General features: G+C 44.1%; 4 protein-coding genes across 4 annotated transcripts; all 4 read left to right on the top strand.

The window, feature by feature from the left end:
- The first annotated feature begins 202 nt into the window (after positions 1–202).
- LOC101786734 (NEDD8-activating enzyme E1 catalytic subunit) lies at positions 203–4,947 on the top strand. Its single transcript, XM_004967654.3, has 9 exons — positions 203–427; positions 523–686; positions 1,145–1,347; positions 1,822–2,054; positions 2,154–2,216; positions 2,296–2,352; positions 3,406–3,527; positions 3,745–3,862; positions 4,302–4,947. Exons 1-9 carry the CDS (start codon positions 308–310, stop codon positions 4,584–4,586), a joined length of 1,365 nt encoding a protein of 454 aa, XP_004967711.1. The 5' UTR covers positions 203–307; the 3' UTR covers positions 4,587–4,947.
- A 997-nt stretch (positions 4,948–5,944) lies between these two features.
- LOC101752591 lies at positions 5,945–8,541 on the top strand. Its single transcript, XM_004967655.2, has 3 exons — positions 5,945–6,209; positions 6,334–6,386; positions 8,094–8,541. Exons 1-3 carry the CDS (start codon positions 6,119–6,121, stop codon positions 8,211–8,213), a joined length of 264 nt encoding a protein of 87 aa, XP_004967712.1. The 5' UTR covers positions 5,945–6,118; the 3' UTR covers positions 8,214–8,541.
- Positions 8,542–10,130: 1,589 nt separating this feature from the next.
- On the top strand, positions 10,131–12,913 carry LOC101753006 (hydroxyproline O-arabinosyltransferase 3). Its single transcript, XM_004967656.4, has 8 exons — positions 10,131–10,711; positions 11,048–11,115; positions 11,323–11,524; positions 11,691–11,788; positions 11,897–11,966; positions 12,056–12,127; positions 12,265–12,378; positions 12,546–12,913. Exons 1-8 carry the CDS (start codon positions 10,259–10,261, stop codon positions 12,609–12,611), a joined length of 1,143 nt encoding a protein of 380 aa, XP_004967713.1. The 5' UTR covers positions 10,131–10,258; the 3' UTR covers positions 12,612–12,913.
- Positions 12,914–15,582: 2,669 nt separating this feature from the next.
- LOC101763144 (early nodulin-like protein 1) lies at positions 15,583–16,711 on the top strand. Its single transcript, XM_004971494.2, has 2 exons — positions 15,583–15,943; positions 16,055–16,711. Exons 1-2 carry the CDS (start codon positions 15,703–15,705, stop codon positions 16,453–16,455), a joined length of 642 nt encoding a protein of 213 aa, XP_004971551.1. The 5' UTR covers positions 15,583–15,702; the 3' UTR covers positions 16,456–16,711.
- Positions 16,712–16,770: the final 59 nt, after the last annotated feature.

The following is a 16,770-nucleotide window of genomic DNA, read 5'->3' on the forward strand; positions in this document are numbered from 1 at the left end:
AAGGAATTCTGAATTTATGGGAAGTTGGAACTGATGATTGGAGCTAGATGCGCGATCGGCATCTCTGCTTTTTGATCGGAGAAACCGGAAGAAACCCGAACGCAGCCGCCCAACTTGCACCTCAGCCGTCTGTTCGGGGCGGATCACGTATCCCGGCCGTCCACGCCAAGGCCCTGGGGTTTTCGCCATCTTTCTTCTCCCTTCCGCCGCACCCATCGCAGATTCACAACCAGCTCCTCTCTTATTCTTCCTCGTCCCCTCCCCCTCCGAGAGCTCGAAGGCGAGCCGAACCCAGCGCGCCGCCGCGATGGCCTCGCCGGACGCGGAGCAGCCGGCGCCTACGGAGCCCGCGCGGTGGCGTGACCTGGACATGCTCCTCTCCCGCCCCGGGAACCTCGTCGAGGCCTCCTTCGACCCTAGCCCCACCGTGAGTGGTCCTGGCCCCCCACCGCCGATTCCTCTGCTGTTTTCTCGCGTTCTACTCGTAGGTGGCTGATTTCACCGGTTGATCCGTGCGCGCAGCTGCGGGACCTGCTGGGGAGCCTCGTGGAGGTGCTGGTGGTGGGCGCCGGCGGCCTCGGGTGCGAGCTCCTCAAGGACCTCGCCCTCTCCGGCTTCAAGAAGCTGCACGTCATCGACATGGACACCATCGACGTCTCCAACCTCAACCGCCAGTTCCTCTTCAGGTCCGTGCGGTCGTCACCCCCCACCCCTTCCCCATTGGGCGGTTGGGCCTCCGCGACTTGGTCGGCGAAGATAGGGTTTAGGGAAATTTTGCCACAGGACTCAAATTGTGCGTGTTTGGCTGAAAGAAGCGAAAAAAATGATCGTGGCAGCAGGACGCTATAAATTTGTGTATATTTGCCACTATACCTGATTTAGTTTCCTCCAGCAGATGTTTAAAGATGTCATCTGGGCTTGAAGACACTAGATTGTTTTAGTGACTTGGAAAAGAAAGATGTCTATCTTCGCCCTAAGTTCAGATTGAGCCTAGAATTTGTCTTGGTCTCATTAAGCTGAAAAGCCTCACTTGATTGCAGCCACCACTATTTGTGTGCCTTCATATTATCTTTCCTTTTTTTGTAAATAAATTCATTTTGTCACCTTCATTGTCTTAATGGGAGCTGGATGCACTCTTGTGCAGAGTTCAAGATGTTGGGAAGTCCAAGGCTGAAGTAGCGGCAAAGAGGGTTATGGAGCGAGTTAGTGGGGTCAACATTGTGCCTCATTTTTGCAGGATTGAAGATAAAGAGTTAGAGTTCTACTCTCAGTTTCACATAATTGTCCTCGGTCTGGATTCAATTGAAGCTCGAAGCTATATCAATTCCGTGGCATGTGGCTTCTTGGGTATGTTTTCCATGTCACATTTTAGGAAAATAGGCTTCGAAAGGAGACTGCAGCCCTGAGTATAATTGTGGCTTGGGAATTGCAGTGAATTTGTTTGCTGTGCATTCATCATATTTACAAATTAAGATTAACAAAATTCGACAAAAAAAGTATGATAGTTTAATGGCAATCAATTTTGTTCTGTCCCCCACTTTAACTTAGCAATAAGTTCTATCAACTTTGCAAGCTGCTCATAACAGTTTTTTTTACGCTATGTGATTATTAAGATGCTGCGCAGATAAACTCAAGGTTTTATGATTTCAATTCTGTCCTCAGTGCAGATTATATCCTCCCATTATTGTTTTTATGACATTTGTAGTATTGTTTGTTTATGTTTCCATTCTCATTTGATTAGAGCTTGCTCTGTAGAAATAAAAAATATGCCATGCACGTATAGCATAATGATGCGCCGTATATATATCATCTGCATTGCAGAGTATGACTCAAATGACAATCCACTCCCGGAGACAGTCAAACCTATGGTAGATGGTGGAACTGAAGGATTTAAGGGTCATGCTAGAGTCATAATACCAGGAACAACACCTTGCTTCGAATGCAACATATGGCTTTTCCCTCCTCAGGTCAAGTTCCCCTTATGTACCCTGGCGGAGACACCAAGAACCGCAGCTCACTGCATTGAGTATGCTCATTTGATAAAATGGGATGAGGTTCTATTTTTTCTCTCCACATGATTTCTCTTTCAGACCCCAACCCCCCTCCCCCTCACAACCACCCAACACTATTAACAGTTAAATCTACTGTTGTAGGTTCATTCTGGAAAACCTTTTGATGCTGATGATGCAGAGCATATGCAGTGGATTTATTCAGAGGTATCTATGCTGCAAGATCATATAGATTATTTTATCAGTAGTGTGCTTGTCAAATCATTTGACATGTATACTTATACAGGCTTTAAAGAGAGCAGAGCTTTTCGGTATTTCAGGTGTTACATATTCTTTAACCCAGGTTAGTTTTCTTTTTATTGACCAGGCATTACCTACGATATAGTCCGTGATCTCAAAATCTTTGCTTCTCCAATTGAATGTGTTTGTCTAAGAATTTGGCAATTGTGGACGGATTCTTGTCCAACTGATCTCATTTTGCCCAGAGTCATGATTGATGACATTTAATCTTATTGTATGTACACATGTTAAATAAAAAAGGCAACCAACTTTGTTCTATTGATTTTTATGTTCAAAGAAAAAGAGGCTAGCAATGCGGGACTGGGTATGTTAGAAAAATCCACTGTGGAACTAATTATCTAAGGCTGCTTGAGTGATATAAACAGTTAAGGTCTGAGCATAAGAATGGTTCTAGTTAGGGGTATAGCTTCTCTAAGGAAAGTTCCGTTAAGTCATGGATTTGCTTATGTTTTAAATAGTTTTAGTCGTAGAGTAAGATATCTGGCTAACTGCATGTGATCTACCCTGATTATGAATGAAAGTCTCTCCTGATTATCGGTTTATCAGGATTGTGCTATCACTCTTGTGTTTCTTTGTTACTTTGTGCACATAAAAGCCATCATCTAGTTCATTTTTCTACATGGTTTACCTGGTGCTTAAGCAGTTTTTAGATAAGCATATGCTTCTAATTCTCTGCACTTGACACCTCCACGTCTACAGAATTGAATAGTATTACTTTATCATAAATGTTTGTCAATGGTCAGCAACTTATTTTCTGTGCATGTCATTGATAGTGCTTTGGTTTATTATGTCCACGGAATCACACATTCAAAAGGAAAATAAAATTATTTTCAATATGTGGCCTGTTTTGATATTGGCTCAGAAGTAATAAACCTTTCCATGTATACTAGTATCTGGAATCCTAACCTTTATTTTGTCAGTGGTATACTCTGGCAGTTTTCTTCTATGTTTGTTATGTCTGCTAGTTTGAACTCTCCATTAATTGGACAGCAGAATTCAGCTTTTTATGTAATGCTTAGTTGTTTTCTACATCTTGAAAGGTCTATTATTCATAGCAGTGGCATTCATAGTGCTGGCTATGTTTTATGAATTTCAGGGTGTTGTCAAGAATATTATTCCAGCCATTGCTTCAACGAACGCAATTATATCTGCTGCTTGTGCGTTGGAAGCCTTCAAGCTTATTTCTGGGTGCAGCAAAAGTGTATCTAACTATCTCACGTGAGTTCCATTGCTTCACGACTCATTCTTACTGTAAAAGTTGGTTTCGTCAAGAATGAGGACTAAATTTTTGTTCCATCTTTTAACCAAATCCGGTGCCACATGAAAACTTTACTAACAGCGTAATCTCAGTTCACCAAACGAATTTCTTAATGGGGGTTGCAATAGCACAACACAGCTCAGTTTGTGAATGAATGATTATTATGCCTATTTACAGGTACAATGGTCTGGAAGGAACTCATATTAAAGTAACTGATTTTGTCAGAGACAAAGATTGCCTTGTATGTGGGCCTGGTACCCTTATTGAGCTGGATACATCATCCACTCTTGCGGAGGTGAGTGTTGAAAACCCATTTCAGTGATTGTATGAGCAGTTTTCTTTTCCCAGGATTACCTTATTAAAAATTCCTGCATATTATGTCATTTGTGTATGTTATATTTCATATTCTAGTACATGTTATGGATGAAGTTGTGAAAGGGACATAGATATGAGATGCTTAAAGTATGCAAAGGTACAAGTTCTATCTAGATTGCATATATACACATGCATCAATGATCATAATGATATGTTCATGTAACAACCACAATCATCAAACAACATTTCATCATCGCTGAGTCCTAAAAATGGTCATAGCTGGCTTATATTATTTGTTAATTTAACATGCCTTGTTATTTTTTTTCCAAGGGTAACTCAAATGGTATGTTCCCATACAATTGGTGCAAACCTTCCCCCAATACCACTTTATTCATCAGCTGCTTGATCTCTTGTGGCAGTTCATCAAGATGCTCGAAGAGCACCCGAAGCTGCGGATATCGAAGGCTAGCGTGACGCACGAAGGAAACAACCTATACATGCAGTCCCCGGAGGTGCTGGAGCAGATGACACGGCCAAACCTGAGCGTCCCCATGTTCGAGCTCCTCAAAGGGGTCCCGTGCGCGACGGTCCACGCCACGGGCATGGCGGAGAACAACGGGAAGAAAGTGTCGTCGCTGAGGAAGCTGCGCGTCGCCTTCAAGGGTGTCGAAGCCTCGAATATGGACACGACCGAGAGCTCGTAGGTCTCCCGAGGAGGAGGATAACGCTTTTGAGACGATCAGAGTCAAGTATACTTTTCAGGCAGGCTGAACCAAAATTGAGATGCACGCTTGATAACTTTGCATCTAACCCCTCGTTTTCTCTGGAAATTAAGCGCAGTCCAACACAGGGTTCACATGCACCGTGGATGATACATCCGATGGATGCAAGTGGCCGGGTGCATGGGAGCACCCCAAGGGCCTTGAGTACCAGAACTTTTCTCCCTGACCTGATGTAAGCATCATTCATAGTTAGATGCTTTGTGATCACCAACAGATATTGGCACACTAAATTTAAGCCGTTGAACCTCAAGGATAGCTGATGAAAATATCAAGCATTCAAACATCTTTTGAAATTCAGCAATGCAAATGACAAGGTAATCCCTCATGAAGCATAAACACCAACTTATACAAGCCATACATAACTGCAGTGAGCACAATAAAGGGCCATGCCAGCAGCAAAAAAGTACCAATGTAAAATGTGATGAACATAAATACTGCTAAAACAAAACGTTGAATCTTTAACAACAATTAAGAAAACCGATAAACCATGATGTCCACAAGTGAGGTATAAAGATATATGTAGAGCAAAATAATTCTCCAAAACACAATGGAATTTCGAGCGATAATATTTTTGAACCTGAATCTAAACTATAGAGCTTAATAAGACTATAAAAAAAATACAAATGAACGATTATATAGAGAGCTATCCACATCATAACAAAAAACGTGTTTCCTTTGGGGGTGAATGGGGGAGCATCGACAAGGTAAGGCACCTTTTGGAAGCAGGGGGAGCCAAACCCAAGGATGGAAAAAATCCCACTAAGAACTAAGATGATAATTAAAATTATATCCTCATAGATTACCTACCCAGTGAAAAGTCCGAGATCCTAGAGGGATTAGAGTTTCCAAATTAGATCTAAGAGAATAGGTATCTCAAATATGAATGACATGGTTATCGACGGATCTTAGGTGCGTCTGCAAACAATAGGTTAATTGGCTCGAGAAGAACGGAGAGGAATAAATTCAAAGAACGAAAAAAATTATAGGAGACGTTGCTTCACATTCATACTTTTTGAGGGCCTGGTCCCTCAAGCTCTTCAAGCTTGGTAACCAGCTTAGCATCAAGCTCCCAGCCCTTACCGTCCAGTGCTTCTTTCCCCCATTCTCAGCATTGGCAATGTCACGTTCAATCGCCTGCATCTCCCTTATCAAAAAATAATAAAAACAATAAAAATAAATCGCTTGCGTCTCCCTACGCATCCGCCAATTGATAACGATTTGGGCCTCACAACGTTAACCTCTTTTTTTCTTGCTCCTTTTTACATAGCAGGCTTCTCCGGCCCACAGCAGCCCACGAAGTCCTAAGCCGAAGAACTGAAAACCCTAGGCGGCGGCGGCGGCGCATCCCGACTCCCGACCGCCGTATAGCAGCAGAGCCTCCAAAGAGGCGCTCCAGCGGGATTCCCAGCAGCAGAAGCAACACAGGCCGCGCCGTGCGACCGGGGGCGAGGGAGATGACGCAGAAGCAGACCATGTTCAAGGGGCAGAGCAAGAAGAAGACCATCCCTCCCAACCGCCACGGCAAGGCGCCCCACGTTCGCAAAGGTACGCGTGCCCGAACCGACCGCGGCGTTCCCCACGTCCTAGATTGGATTGTCTTTGCGTGCTCTTCGGTGCTGATTGCGTCGATTGTTCGCTTGGATGATTGGTTTGCTACTCGGTGTTGCAGGGAAGAGGGTCGTCAAGCCGACCAAGTTCACCAAGGACATGGACGCCGAGAAGGTATGCTTTAGTGTAGTATAACGTAGCATTAGCAAAGGCCTGTGTATCGGAATTTGTCTTCTTCCTTTACGTCACAAGTTAATCGAATTCCTTGCTCCGGTTTGTATTGATTTATTAAGTGAAAAAATGGGTGTTTGGATGATTCAGTTTAATTCGGGGCTGAATTTGGCTGGATGTCAGTTTAATTTTATTAAAATGACTCTGTTCTGTTTTTAGCAATTATCATGTTATTAAGAGGGTACTGAATTTCCAATTGTACGTCAATTCTTTAAGAGGGTACTAGAATTTCAATCGTACAGAGCATGGGGCCGCAGAATTTTGTAGAACTGGGTTACTGATTATGTTTGTGGGTAGCTTTATAAATCAATGTTGTTTCGGTTTGTTCCCTTGTTCCATGTAAATATCACTTGCAAATTTGCGATGGTATTTTGATTGAGTGCCATCCACTGTTTTTTTGGTAGTATCAATGTTCTGCATTTTCCAACAAAATTGTGCGGCTATTGCTAAATTATGTTATAAGTGTAACTTGAAAGTTGGGACTGGTCAATAACTCAATATAATCACTCACGGATTAATCCCTGTTTGTGTGTTCACTTTATCAGTTAAGAGTCTGTTAGTGTCATTTGCTTTTGTTTCAGTTAAGTCAGCTCTTTCAGTTAGCATTCGGCTGGCTAAGTCAATTCTGTTATAGAGTCCTAGTCTTCAGGATAGTGGTTAACCGAGTCATTAGCTCTCATCCACAGGAACTGCTCCTGGTTGTTAGGGGCCACCATGGCCAGTAGTCATCGGCCATCAAGGCCTTGTATTCTTTTTATACAAATAAGAGAGCAATATACAGAAAAGCTGTATCTTTACAGCGCAAAACCTCTGAGTGTTTCTGAGTTACTGTGAGTCGAGTTCTTACAATCACATCTATTGGTATCTTATATGCTACTCCCGCTGTCATGAAATATAGGTTGCCATGGGATCCATGTGGTCAGCTTTTTAAGATCTAATACTTCCTAGAGTTTAGTACTATCATATGTCATTACAGTAGTTAATGTGAATCCTATTATCCTGTAATGGCCATTCTCCGATAATGATCTAATCTTGCAGAAATTGCTGATTCTTTGTGCAGATGCCAAATTTTGTTAATCAGATATGATTTAGTTTTGTTGTATTCTTGCAGTGATAAATAGCAAATGCCTCACTTGGAAACTGGAATCTTGAATCGAAATTAACTTAACTTTGTATTTATATTTAATCTGTATTCTGAATTTCTTGTGAGTACCCCAGCATTTTAGCAGGTTTACAGTTTTCCCTAGTAACAGTGTGTACCACACTATATACATTAAATATATAATGCAAGGACACACTAAGAGATTTACCAGTCTATCTATTTATTAAATATATAATGCAGGACACACTAAGAGATTAGTTCTTTTCCCGTTGAATTATCTGTGTTTTGTATCATGCTCAACATTCCTTTTGTTTACTGAAATTCAGTAGTGTGCCTTGTGGGGTTTTCAACATGCGTGGCAAGTTACTATGAACTGAATTAGTTAGAACTAATTCAAATATAGACACATGCCGACCCCTAAGTTTTGGTTTAAAGACACTAGTAGTATTGCATTTAAAGTCATGAAGCTTATGTAGCCTGCTGCTGCCTGTCCTTATTTCATACTGTGTGCTCTCAGCTCAACCAACAGAAACTTCCTTGCATTGCAGGAACTCACCAAGTTCATCAACCAGTGCAACGAAATAAAGGCTGCGAATCTTGCTAGCAAAGAAGGTGGCGACCTCAGCATATTGAAGGTGGACGGTGATCAATCTAAATCAAAGAAGTAGGAATTTTCTGGTAACAAGAAACCGAACATGATCGCTTGAAGTGTGATTTGTGGTAATGCCGTGTATGCTGTTTTCCTGAAGAAATCCAGTGCCATATGGCTGGGTAGAAGGGCATGTTTAGTGCAAAGTGACGGTGTAACTTGCAACATGCCATACAAGTTTTGTTCTGTGACAGACTTTTAATTATGTTAAAGTTGGTAGTATGTAATTATCCTATACGTTGAAACATTTTTTTTTCCTTTTGCCGTGGGCCAATGGGAGCGCCGTGGCAGTCTGGCAGTGTAAAAGCAGGACGTTGCAACCATCGCAAGCATCGCGCCTTGTTTTATGCATGCCGTTGCAATCATGCCTGCCTTGCTTTTGCGCTTTATTCCCTACCATTTGAAGCAAATCGAGCTGTTTGCTTGCTTTCAAGGAACAACTCGTCACGGCACTACGTTACGCAGAAGGCTATTTGACCCTAACCGTATTCTAAATTGAACTTCAGCCGTGGTTCCATTTACAGTGCTTTCATGAGGTTTTACTATATACCGATACTATTTTTTTTAAAAAAAAAGAATAAAAATCATAATCATAGGCAATGTAATGAATAAATAGCAATGGTAACGTTTGCAATTGGGTAGCGGATCCTACGCTGTTACAAGGTAGTAGTTGCTATTGGCTTAAGCGACTGCTATTAGGGCTGCTGTCTACTCGTGTTAGGTCACTATTCTCTATGATGATGGTTCAAAGGACGATGAGGATGCTTAAATTGCAAATAGAAATGTTGAAGATCGTGATTTAGGCAATGATGAAGAACGATGTGATTATATTATTTTTCATTGATACGGGAACTTAATATTAATTCGTCTCCATGTATATGTATTTATATACATATTGAGCACTGTGAAATGTAATAACTAACTATTTTTAAGTTAACTTGATGTTTAGTATTGATGTATGCTTCAAAACTTTAACTATTGCTTGAATTCTACTACTGGGACTTATTGCCGCGATCCACTACATACACACTAATCCACTATTTCCAGCGACTCTCTGCAATTTATTAATAGTTTGACCCTAGGTAAATTACTAAAATCACATATAACTAGTGTAATTGTTTGTCAATTTGAACTTTGGAATCCCTATAATTTTTATATCTGAATGTTTCAATATGTAGTACACATTTTACACTTTTCATGTACAAAGGACAAAGCTCCCGGGTGGTTGATTATTACTTCCTCCGTCTCAAATTAATGTTTTTTTATAGGTACATAGATTTTACTGCGCATCTAGACACAATATATATTTAGATGTATAGCAAAACTATGTATTTAAAAAAGTCAAAATAAATAGTAATTTAGAACTAAAGGAATATTTATAAAATGCGCTGGTTTAAACCACCTGGTTACGAAAGAGTTATAAAAAGACTACGTGCGTGAAGTATTTTCCTATATGATTTGAAAGACGTGGGTACGTTGAAAAATGTATATGCCAGGCATCGTAACTCCGCAGGAATAAATAAACAGCTATATTTTCATATGAACCCACCAAATTTCCTGCCAACTAAATCAGCTCACTGAAATCAACAAAATCATGATAAAAAATAAAATACCCATCCCGAATCAATAATATAAATCAGCTCACTGAAACCAACGAAGTCAGGCGTCGGATTCCGGGAAAAAAAATAATTAGAGAAGTCAAGAGAGGGCGAGGCGCGCAGCGGCGTCGAAGCGCGGCCTAGTGGCCGGTGGGGCTTCCGTTGACTCGAGCCCTTGACCAGCTGGCCTACATGCCGGGCCCCCGCCGGGCCGCCTGGCACGGTACGGGCCCACCTGCAAGCGAGCGTCGCCGTCGCCGTCTCGCTTACGCCGCCCTGCTCCGCAATTTTCTTTGAAAGGATTCCACGTCATTAATTCATGGAATGGGTACTGCCAATTTGTTAATGCTTCCCTCCCAACCCGAACTCGCACGCCAAGAATTCTAGAATCTCTCTCTACATCTCCACTTCTCCAGACTCCAGAGAGAGGAGGGAGAGGGAGAGAGGGGCCGGAGAGACTGGAGAGATGAACGCGGCGGCGCGGAAGGCCGCTGGCGGCGGTTGCGGCGGCGGCATGGGGCGCGGGCCGGCGCTGGTGCTGGCGCTGGTGGCGGCGGGGGCGTTCCTGATCTCGTACAACTTCTTCGCCATGCTGCTCCGCGGCGGCGTCGGCGGAGGCGGCGCCGGCGCGTCCGAGGCGGCGAGGGACCCGGTGGTGGCGATGCCGGCGTGGATGCGCGAGGCGGCGGGCGGCGAGGCGCGCCGGCGCCCGTTCCACGTGGCGCTCACGGCCACGGACGCGGCCTACAGCCGGTGGCAGTGCCGGGTCATGTACTACTGGTACAAGCGGATGCAGGCGCGCCCCGGCGGGGAGGCCATGGGAGGGTTCACGCGCGTGCTGCACTCGGGGAAGCCCGACGGGCTCATGGACGAGATCCCCACCTTCGTCGTCGACCCGCTGCCCGCCGGCAAGGACCACGTACGCAAACCGTAAACAGCAAAACCACCTCTTTTCTATCTCCTTCGCCCTGTTTATTTGTTTGTTTGCTCTTGCTCTTCAACGTGGGGCAATGTGGGGCTACAGAAGATTTTTATATTTATGTTTTCCGATATAAAATTTGCTGCCGCCGGTTCGACTTGCAGTGATAAACCGATGGTTAAAAAAACCTTTAGTTTTCAGATTATGATTTGGCAAGAAACTTGCTCGCGGAATAAAGGATCACGGTACCATGTGCTCTGGCGATGTCTCTTGATTCACTTGTGTGACATTTTGTCTTGATGGTCTGTCCCCTGACATTTCAATACCCTTGTGCAGGGGTATGTGGTCCTGAATAGGCCATGGGCGTTTGTCCAGTGGCTTCAGAAAGCAAAGATTGAGGAAGAGTGAGTTCAGATGGACCTATGTTTCTGGTTTTGTTACTTTCTCTTTGGTTGCAAGTTTAACCTTCCACGCTAACCTCATGATTTAGCATCCAGTCAGGCATGACTTAAAAATAGCAAGTATTCAATATTTTCCTTCTTCCATGCTTAAATAACAAGGATTTCTAATCTAATGTGCATGTGACTGTTCTGCTTTGATGAAAATGGCAGGTATATACTGATGGCAGAACCAGATCATGTATTTGTCAAACCTTTACCAAATTTGGCCCTTGACAATGATCCAGCAGCATTCCCCTTCTTTTACATCACACCATCAGAACATGAAAAAGTTATCAGGAAATACTATCCTAAAGAAAGAGGTCCTGTCACAGATGTTGATCCTATTGGGAATTCTCCTGTAATTATTAAGAAGGTATTTCTTGATGCAAACTTAACACTCTTCACCTACAGTAGATTTGTTGAACTTCCATTCAGTGCGTTATTATTCACAAACATTTATTTTACTTGTTTCTGTTTGGGTTTAGTGACTTCATAAGACCTCACTTAACACAATTTCTTTTCATTTGAGAACTTTTCAGACACTTCTTGAGAAGATTGCCCCCACATGGATGAATGTCTCGATACAAATGAAAGAGGATGAGGAGACAGATAAAGCTTTTGGATGGGTCTTGGAAATGTAAGAATTACCTTGTCTTGTATTCTAAGTGTACAAGTTCATCTGTTCACTTGTTACCTTGTTATGATTCCAGCTTTTACTTTTGTGTTGTTTTTCTTTGACATTTAGGTATGCATATGCTGTTGCTAGCGCATTGCATGGGGTTCAGCATATCCTTCGTAAGGACTTCATGATTCAGGTACTCCACTTGCTTGAGTTCTTATCTCCATGGTATTGTTCACTTCGAACAATGTGTTTTAGTGACATGATGACAAACAAACAACGCAGCCACCATTTGATACAAAGCTTGGGAACACATTTATCATCCACTTCACCTATGGATGTGACTATTCACTCAAGGTATTAGAATCTGAAATCGCAGAATTTCTTCTATATTTCTGATTTTCATACGAAGTTAATATGTTTGAGCGCACAGAATATGTTACTGCTCCTGTTATTCTACTGACATAAAGTATTCGGCAATGATAATCTTTCAGGGTGAACTGACCTATGGAAAAATTGGTGAATGGCGATTTGACAAAAGATCATTCCAAGATGGGCCACCACCAAGGAATCTGACACTGCCACCTCCTGGAGTCCCAGAAAGTGTGGTATGTGTACCATCACATAAATCGGAAAGATGCACAGAATATTTATTATGATACAATAAATGTATTACGATGTTGAGCTGTTTCTTATTTACTCCCCATGGAATTTTCTTGTGACTCCTTGTATTTGACAATCTACTCTGGCCTTCCCTAATATTTTCTCGATGCAGGTTACGCTTGTAAAAATGGTCAATGAAGCTAGCGCAAACCTTCCTCGGTGGGATGATGGAATATAAGCTGTGGCCAATATCAAAATATGTCCCTTGTATGGGGAAAATGCCAAGTATCAGGTGCAGTCGGCCATTTTAGCCCAAGCAGTTTGCACCCAAAATAGCTGCTTGCACTTGCATAGTTACATCAACATCATACATGATAGAAGAAGATACACCATTTTCTCTTTATATTTTTATAGAAAAGAAAAGTAAGTTAGCACTCATAGTTTTCCATTTAATCATCTCTGTAACCGCTACTCGCTGCAGAAAATCTCAATATAAGTTTTCGTGCGAGTGCAATTGTGCTTGCATTTTTTTTTTGGCAATGTTGTAGGTCATTTGTTTGTTCATATGGGGCTTTCTCCTTTCCATTCCTACTTGCAAGCCGTAAAATTCCATGTTGGGTTGTAAGGAAATATGTAATTTCTGCGACCCAAGAAATTTGCTAGAACTTATACCAAGAAACAAGAACTTGCCAGCTCTGGATCTGGATCGTATCGCTTGCTTGAGACTTGCAATCAATTTTTGTGTGTATTCAAATTGGTTCATAAATTAGTATGTCAGGTGATGCTGTTTGTTGGCTATTGCATACACGTTCTGTTTTAAGGATGTTGTTCACTGACTTCCAGTCTTGCAGTTCCATCTATAATAGCTCAGAAAATCCAGAGTCAACTCGATGGCTGTGACCTATCCCAGTGGGATTTCCAAATATTATGAAGTACTATTTTGTAGGGATAAAAGGGCCAAAATTCACCCTTTCTTTAGATCATGTCAAAGGAAAAAATAATAAATGTGGGAAGTTTTGAAGGACCGAGGCGCTATAGGATAACACAATTAAACTAGAGAAATAACACAATAATTTTATAGTTTAAATTAAATTCAGCTTAAGAATGCCATTTCATCTAGATCAGCTTAACATGTATTTCATGGATCCCAGACTCGTAAGTGTGGCATCGTATGAATCGCAATGGGCGATGAGCCGATTAACGATTGGCGATAGCCTGAAGCGTTAACGGCTGCCGCTACCTCCACATCAAGCGCATCGTCACATCGCCTGATCGTCTCCAGCAGTCGTCCTTTCCTCAATCCAACTATCATGTTGAGAGAGTTGATAAGAAAATAGTGCTCAAACAGTCTCTCTGTACTTTTTCTTTTTTTCAATAATTATTAGGACAACCTAATAATTCACCCCAACTTTCCCTAAATAAAGGTGGAGTAAATAGAGGTGGAGCACTATGTTGGGATCATTGAGGTGTTGGGAAAGTCGGGGCATCTAAATGAGGCTCTTGAGTATATTGAGAAGCTGCCTTTCGAGCCCAATGCCATGGTATGGGAGTCATTGTTGAACCTGGCACGTATGAATGGTGATGTTGATCTTGAGGACCGGGCAGAGGAGTTGTTGGTGTCGCTTGATCCATCCATGGCAAATCCTAAGAAGTTCCCAACACCACCTCCGAAGAGGCGTCTGGGGATTAACATGCTTGATGGGAGGAACAAGCTGGCAGAGTACAGGTTGCCACCTAAGGTTGAAAAGAAGGTGGTGAATGAGCCGAGGTACGTCCCAGATACAAGGTATGTGCTCCATGACATTGACCAGGAGGCAAAGGAGCAGGCATTGCTGTACCATAGTGAGAGGCTGGCAATTGCATATGGTCTGATTAGCACCCCGGCAAGGACTCCATTAAGAACCTCAGAATATGCGGGGACTGTCACAATGCCATCAAGATCATGTCGAGGATCGTTGGGAGAGAGCTCATTGTGAGGGACAATAAGAGGTTTCACCATTTCAACGATGGAAAGTGCTCTTGTGGAGATTATTGGTGAACATATATCCTACCATTGCAATGTGGTGCGATATTGAAATTTGCTGCTCATGAGGATTGCTGCCATCCTGCATGTAAATATATGTTTAACCATGTCCTTACTTTTCACTATAATTGTGGCTGTAACTGTAACACCTTGAGATTTGCAAGTGTACTTGTTGGACACCTGCCACCCCAGGGGCAGAGCCAGACTATTTAATCACTGGGTCAATCATGCTATCATATCGTCTTATAACTCTTAAAAAGAAATTGCTATTGTTAAAGAGTAGATTATTTAGTGAAGTAAAGCAAAAGTTGCTGCATTCAGCTCTCAGCTAACGCTGACATAAGCACATAGCTTTGAGTTGTGAATGTGGATACTGTCTTTTGCTTGCAATCAATTTCATGTGTACTAACTGGGCTTCATAGATTGCGTGTAACATGACTGAATGTTGACTCTATATGGCTACTGATACAAGTTCTTTTTTAAGGATGTTTCTTCATAATTTTCATTTTAAAAAAAAGGATATTCCTTGATTTTCACTTATCCAGTTCCGTGATTCCATCTATCAGCCTTTTTTTTTTCTTTTGTGTTCTTTTCTTTCATTTCGTTTGAGTTACTTCCCTAGTGAAGTTTCCAAATAATTAGGTTGTAAGAAGACTTTTTTCAGTGAGAAAAGGGGACCATAAAACCGAAATCCAGCCCAATTATTATTTATTACAATGAACAAATCGGCCTGTTTCTTTTTTTTAAAAAAAAGTATATGCAGAAAATTTGAAGGATCGAGACGCGAACATGATAGGTTCCAATGGAGCGGTTGGCCTCTCGAATTCAAAATTGCCTCGCACCCAAATCGGAAATCCATACGCGGAGGCATAAACATACGATTTCCAGCTGAAAATTAACAAAACACTTTCGGATACACGGCGAGCAGCGCTAACCGCAGCCGCAGCCACCTCGTCAGGTCGTCCCCCACGTCCTCTCTCGCCCGCTCGCCGCACGAACGCACGTTCCCATCAGCGCAGAGCGCGAGCGCGCGCGCCGGCGCGGTCAAACTTGCAACCGGCGACGCGACGCGACGCGCCCCCGACCCAGCGAGTCGTGGCAACCGCCCGACCCCCCCAAAAGCCTCTATAAAGCTCGCGCGCACCTCCGCCATCACGCACCTGCAGTTCCACTTCCACTCCACGCGCGCGCGCAACAAGCCGTCGATCGTCGAGAGCCTGCAGGTTGATCGAGCACGGCGACCGGCGCCACCGTCTCCGCTCTTCGCTCGAACCGCGCGCCGCCGCCTGCCGCCGCTGCAAGATCCATGGCCGCGACCCCTGGCAGCAGCTCCCCGCTCCTCCCGGCGCTGGCCCTCGCCGTCGCCGGCACCTTCTTCTTCCTGCTTGTCGTTCCCGCCGTCGTGGCCGCCGGCGAGGCGGCCGCGGCGGCGCCGGGGCCACTGGAGTTCCACGTCGGCGGGCCGCGCGGGTGGCGCGTCCCGGACGGCAACACCAGCTACGGCTGGTGGGCCATGAACAACCGCTTCCGCGTCGGCGACCGCCTCTGTGAGTATCACCTGATCACCACCCCAAGCGCTTCTTGCTCGAGACCTCGTCGAGCGCCGCCGATGCAACTGCATGCTAACGATGGCGACATGGATCCTTTCTCGCGTGCAGACTTCAGGTACGCCAACGACTCGGTGCTGCTGGTGGAGCGGCCGGCCTTCGACGCCTGTGACACGGCGGCGCCGCTCGCCGCGTTCGCCGACGGCGCCACCACGTTCCTCCTCGACCGCCCGGGCTTCTTCTGCTTCATCAGCGGCGCGCCGGGACACTGCGAGGAGGGCCAGAAGCTCATCGTGCGCGTCATGGTGCACCCGGCCATGGACGCGCCCGGCCCGGCCTCCGCTCCAGGGACGTCGGCACAGCCCGGCCACGGCGGCGGCCGCCCCGGGCCGTCGGGAGGATGGCCCGGCGCGACCTCCGGCGCTGGCACGGACGTTGCCGCTGCCGCTGGCGTCGCCGTCGCTGCGGCGCTGGGTGTCCTTGCCAGCCTCGTCCTGATGATGCTCCAGTGATCAGCAGTTTGTAGCGTGTGCATGTGCGATCTCGCGTCTAGTAATTTGTTAGGTTAATCTGCCTGTTTTATCTCTGCTTGGGTTCTTGTCATTTTTTACATAATTATTCATGACTCGTCTAGTTACTAGTGTGTTGGTATTGTGTCGTGTGAAGACAATTTGCTACCGTAGTTTTATTGATTAGTCGTGTGTTGTTTAATTCCTATGTAATGTGATCTGCTGATCTATGTGCTATGTTATTGGACTTACCATGTGATGCCCCTGATTTGTTTATCCGGTAAAAAAATGCAAATGTTTTGCTCTCATATCGTGATA

Source organism: Setaria italica, chromosome V (assembly GCF_000263155.2).
Source record: "Setaria italica strain Yugu1 chromosome V, Setaria_italica_v2.0, whole genome shotgun sequence".
In the NCBI taxonomy this organism is placed as follows: domain Eukaryota; kingdom Viridiplantae; phylum Streptophyta; class Magnoliopsida; order Poales; family Poaceae; genus Setaria; species Setaria italica.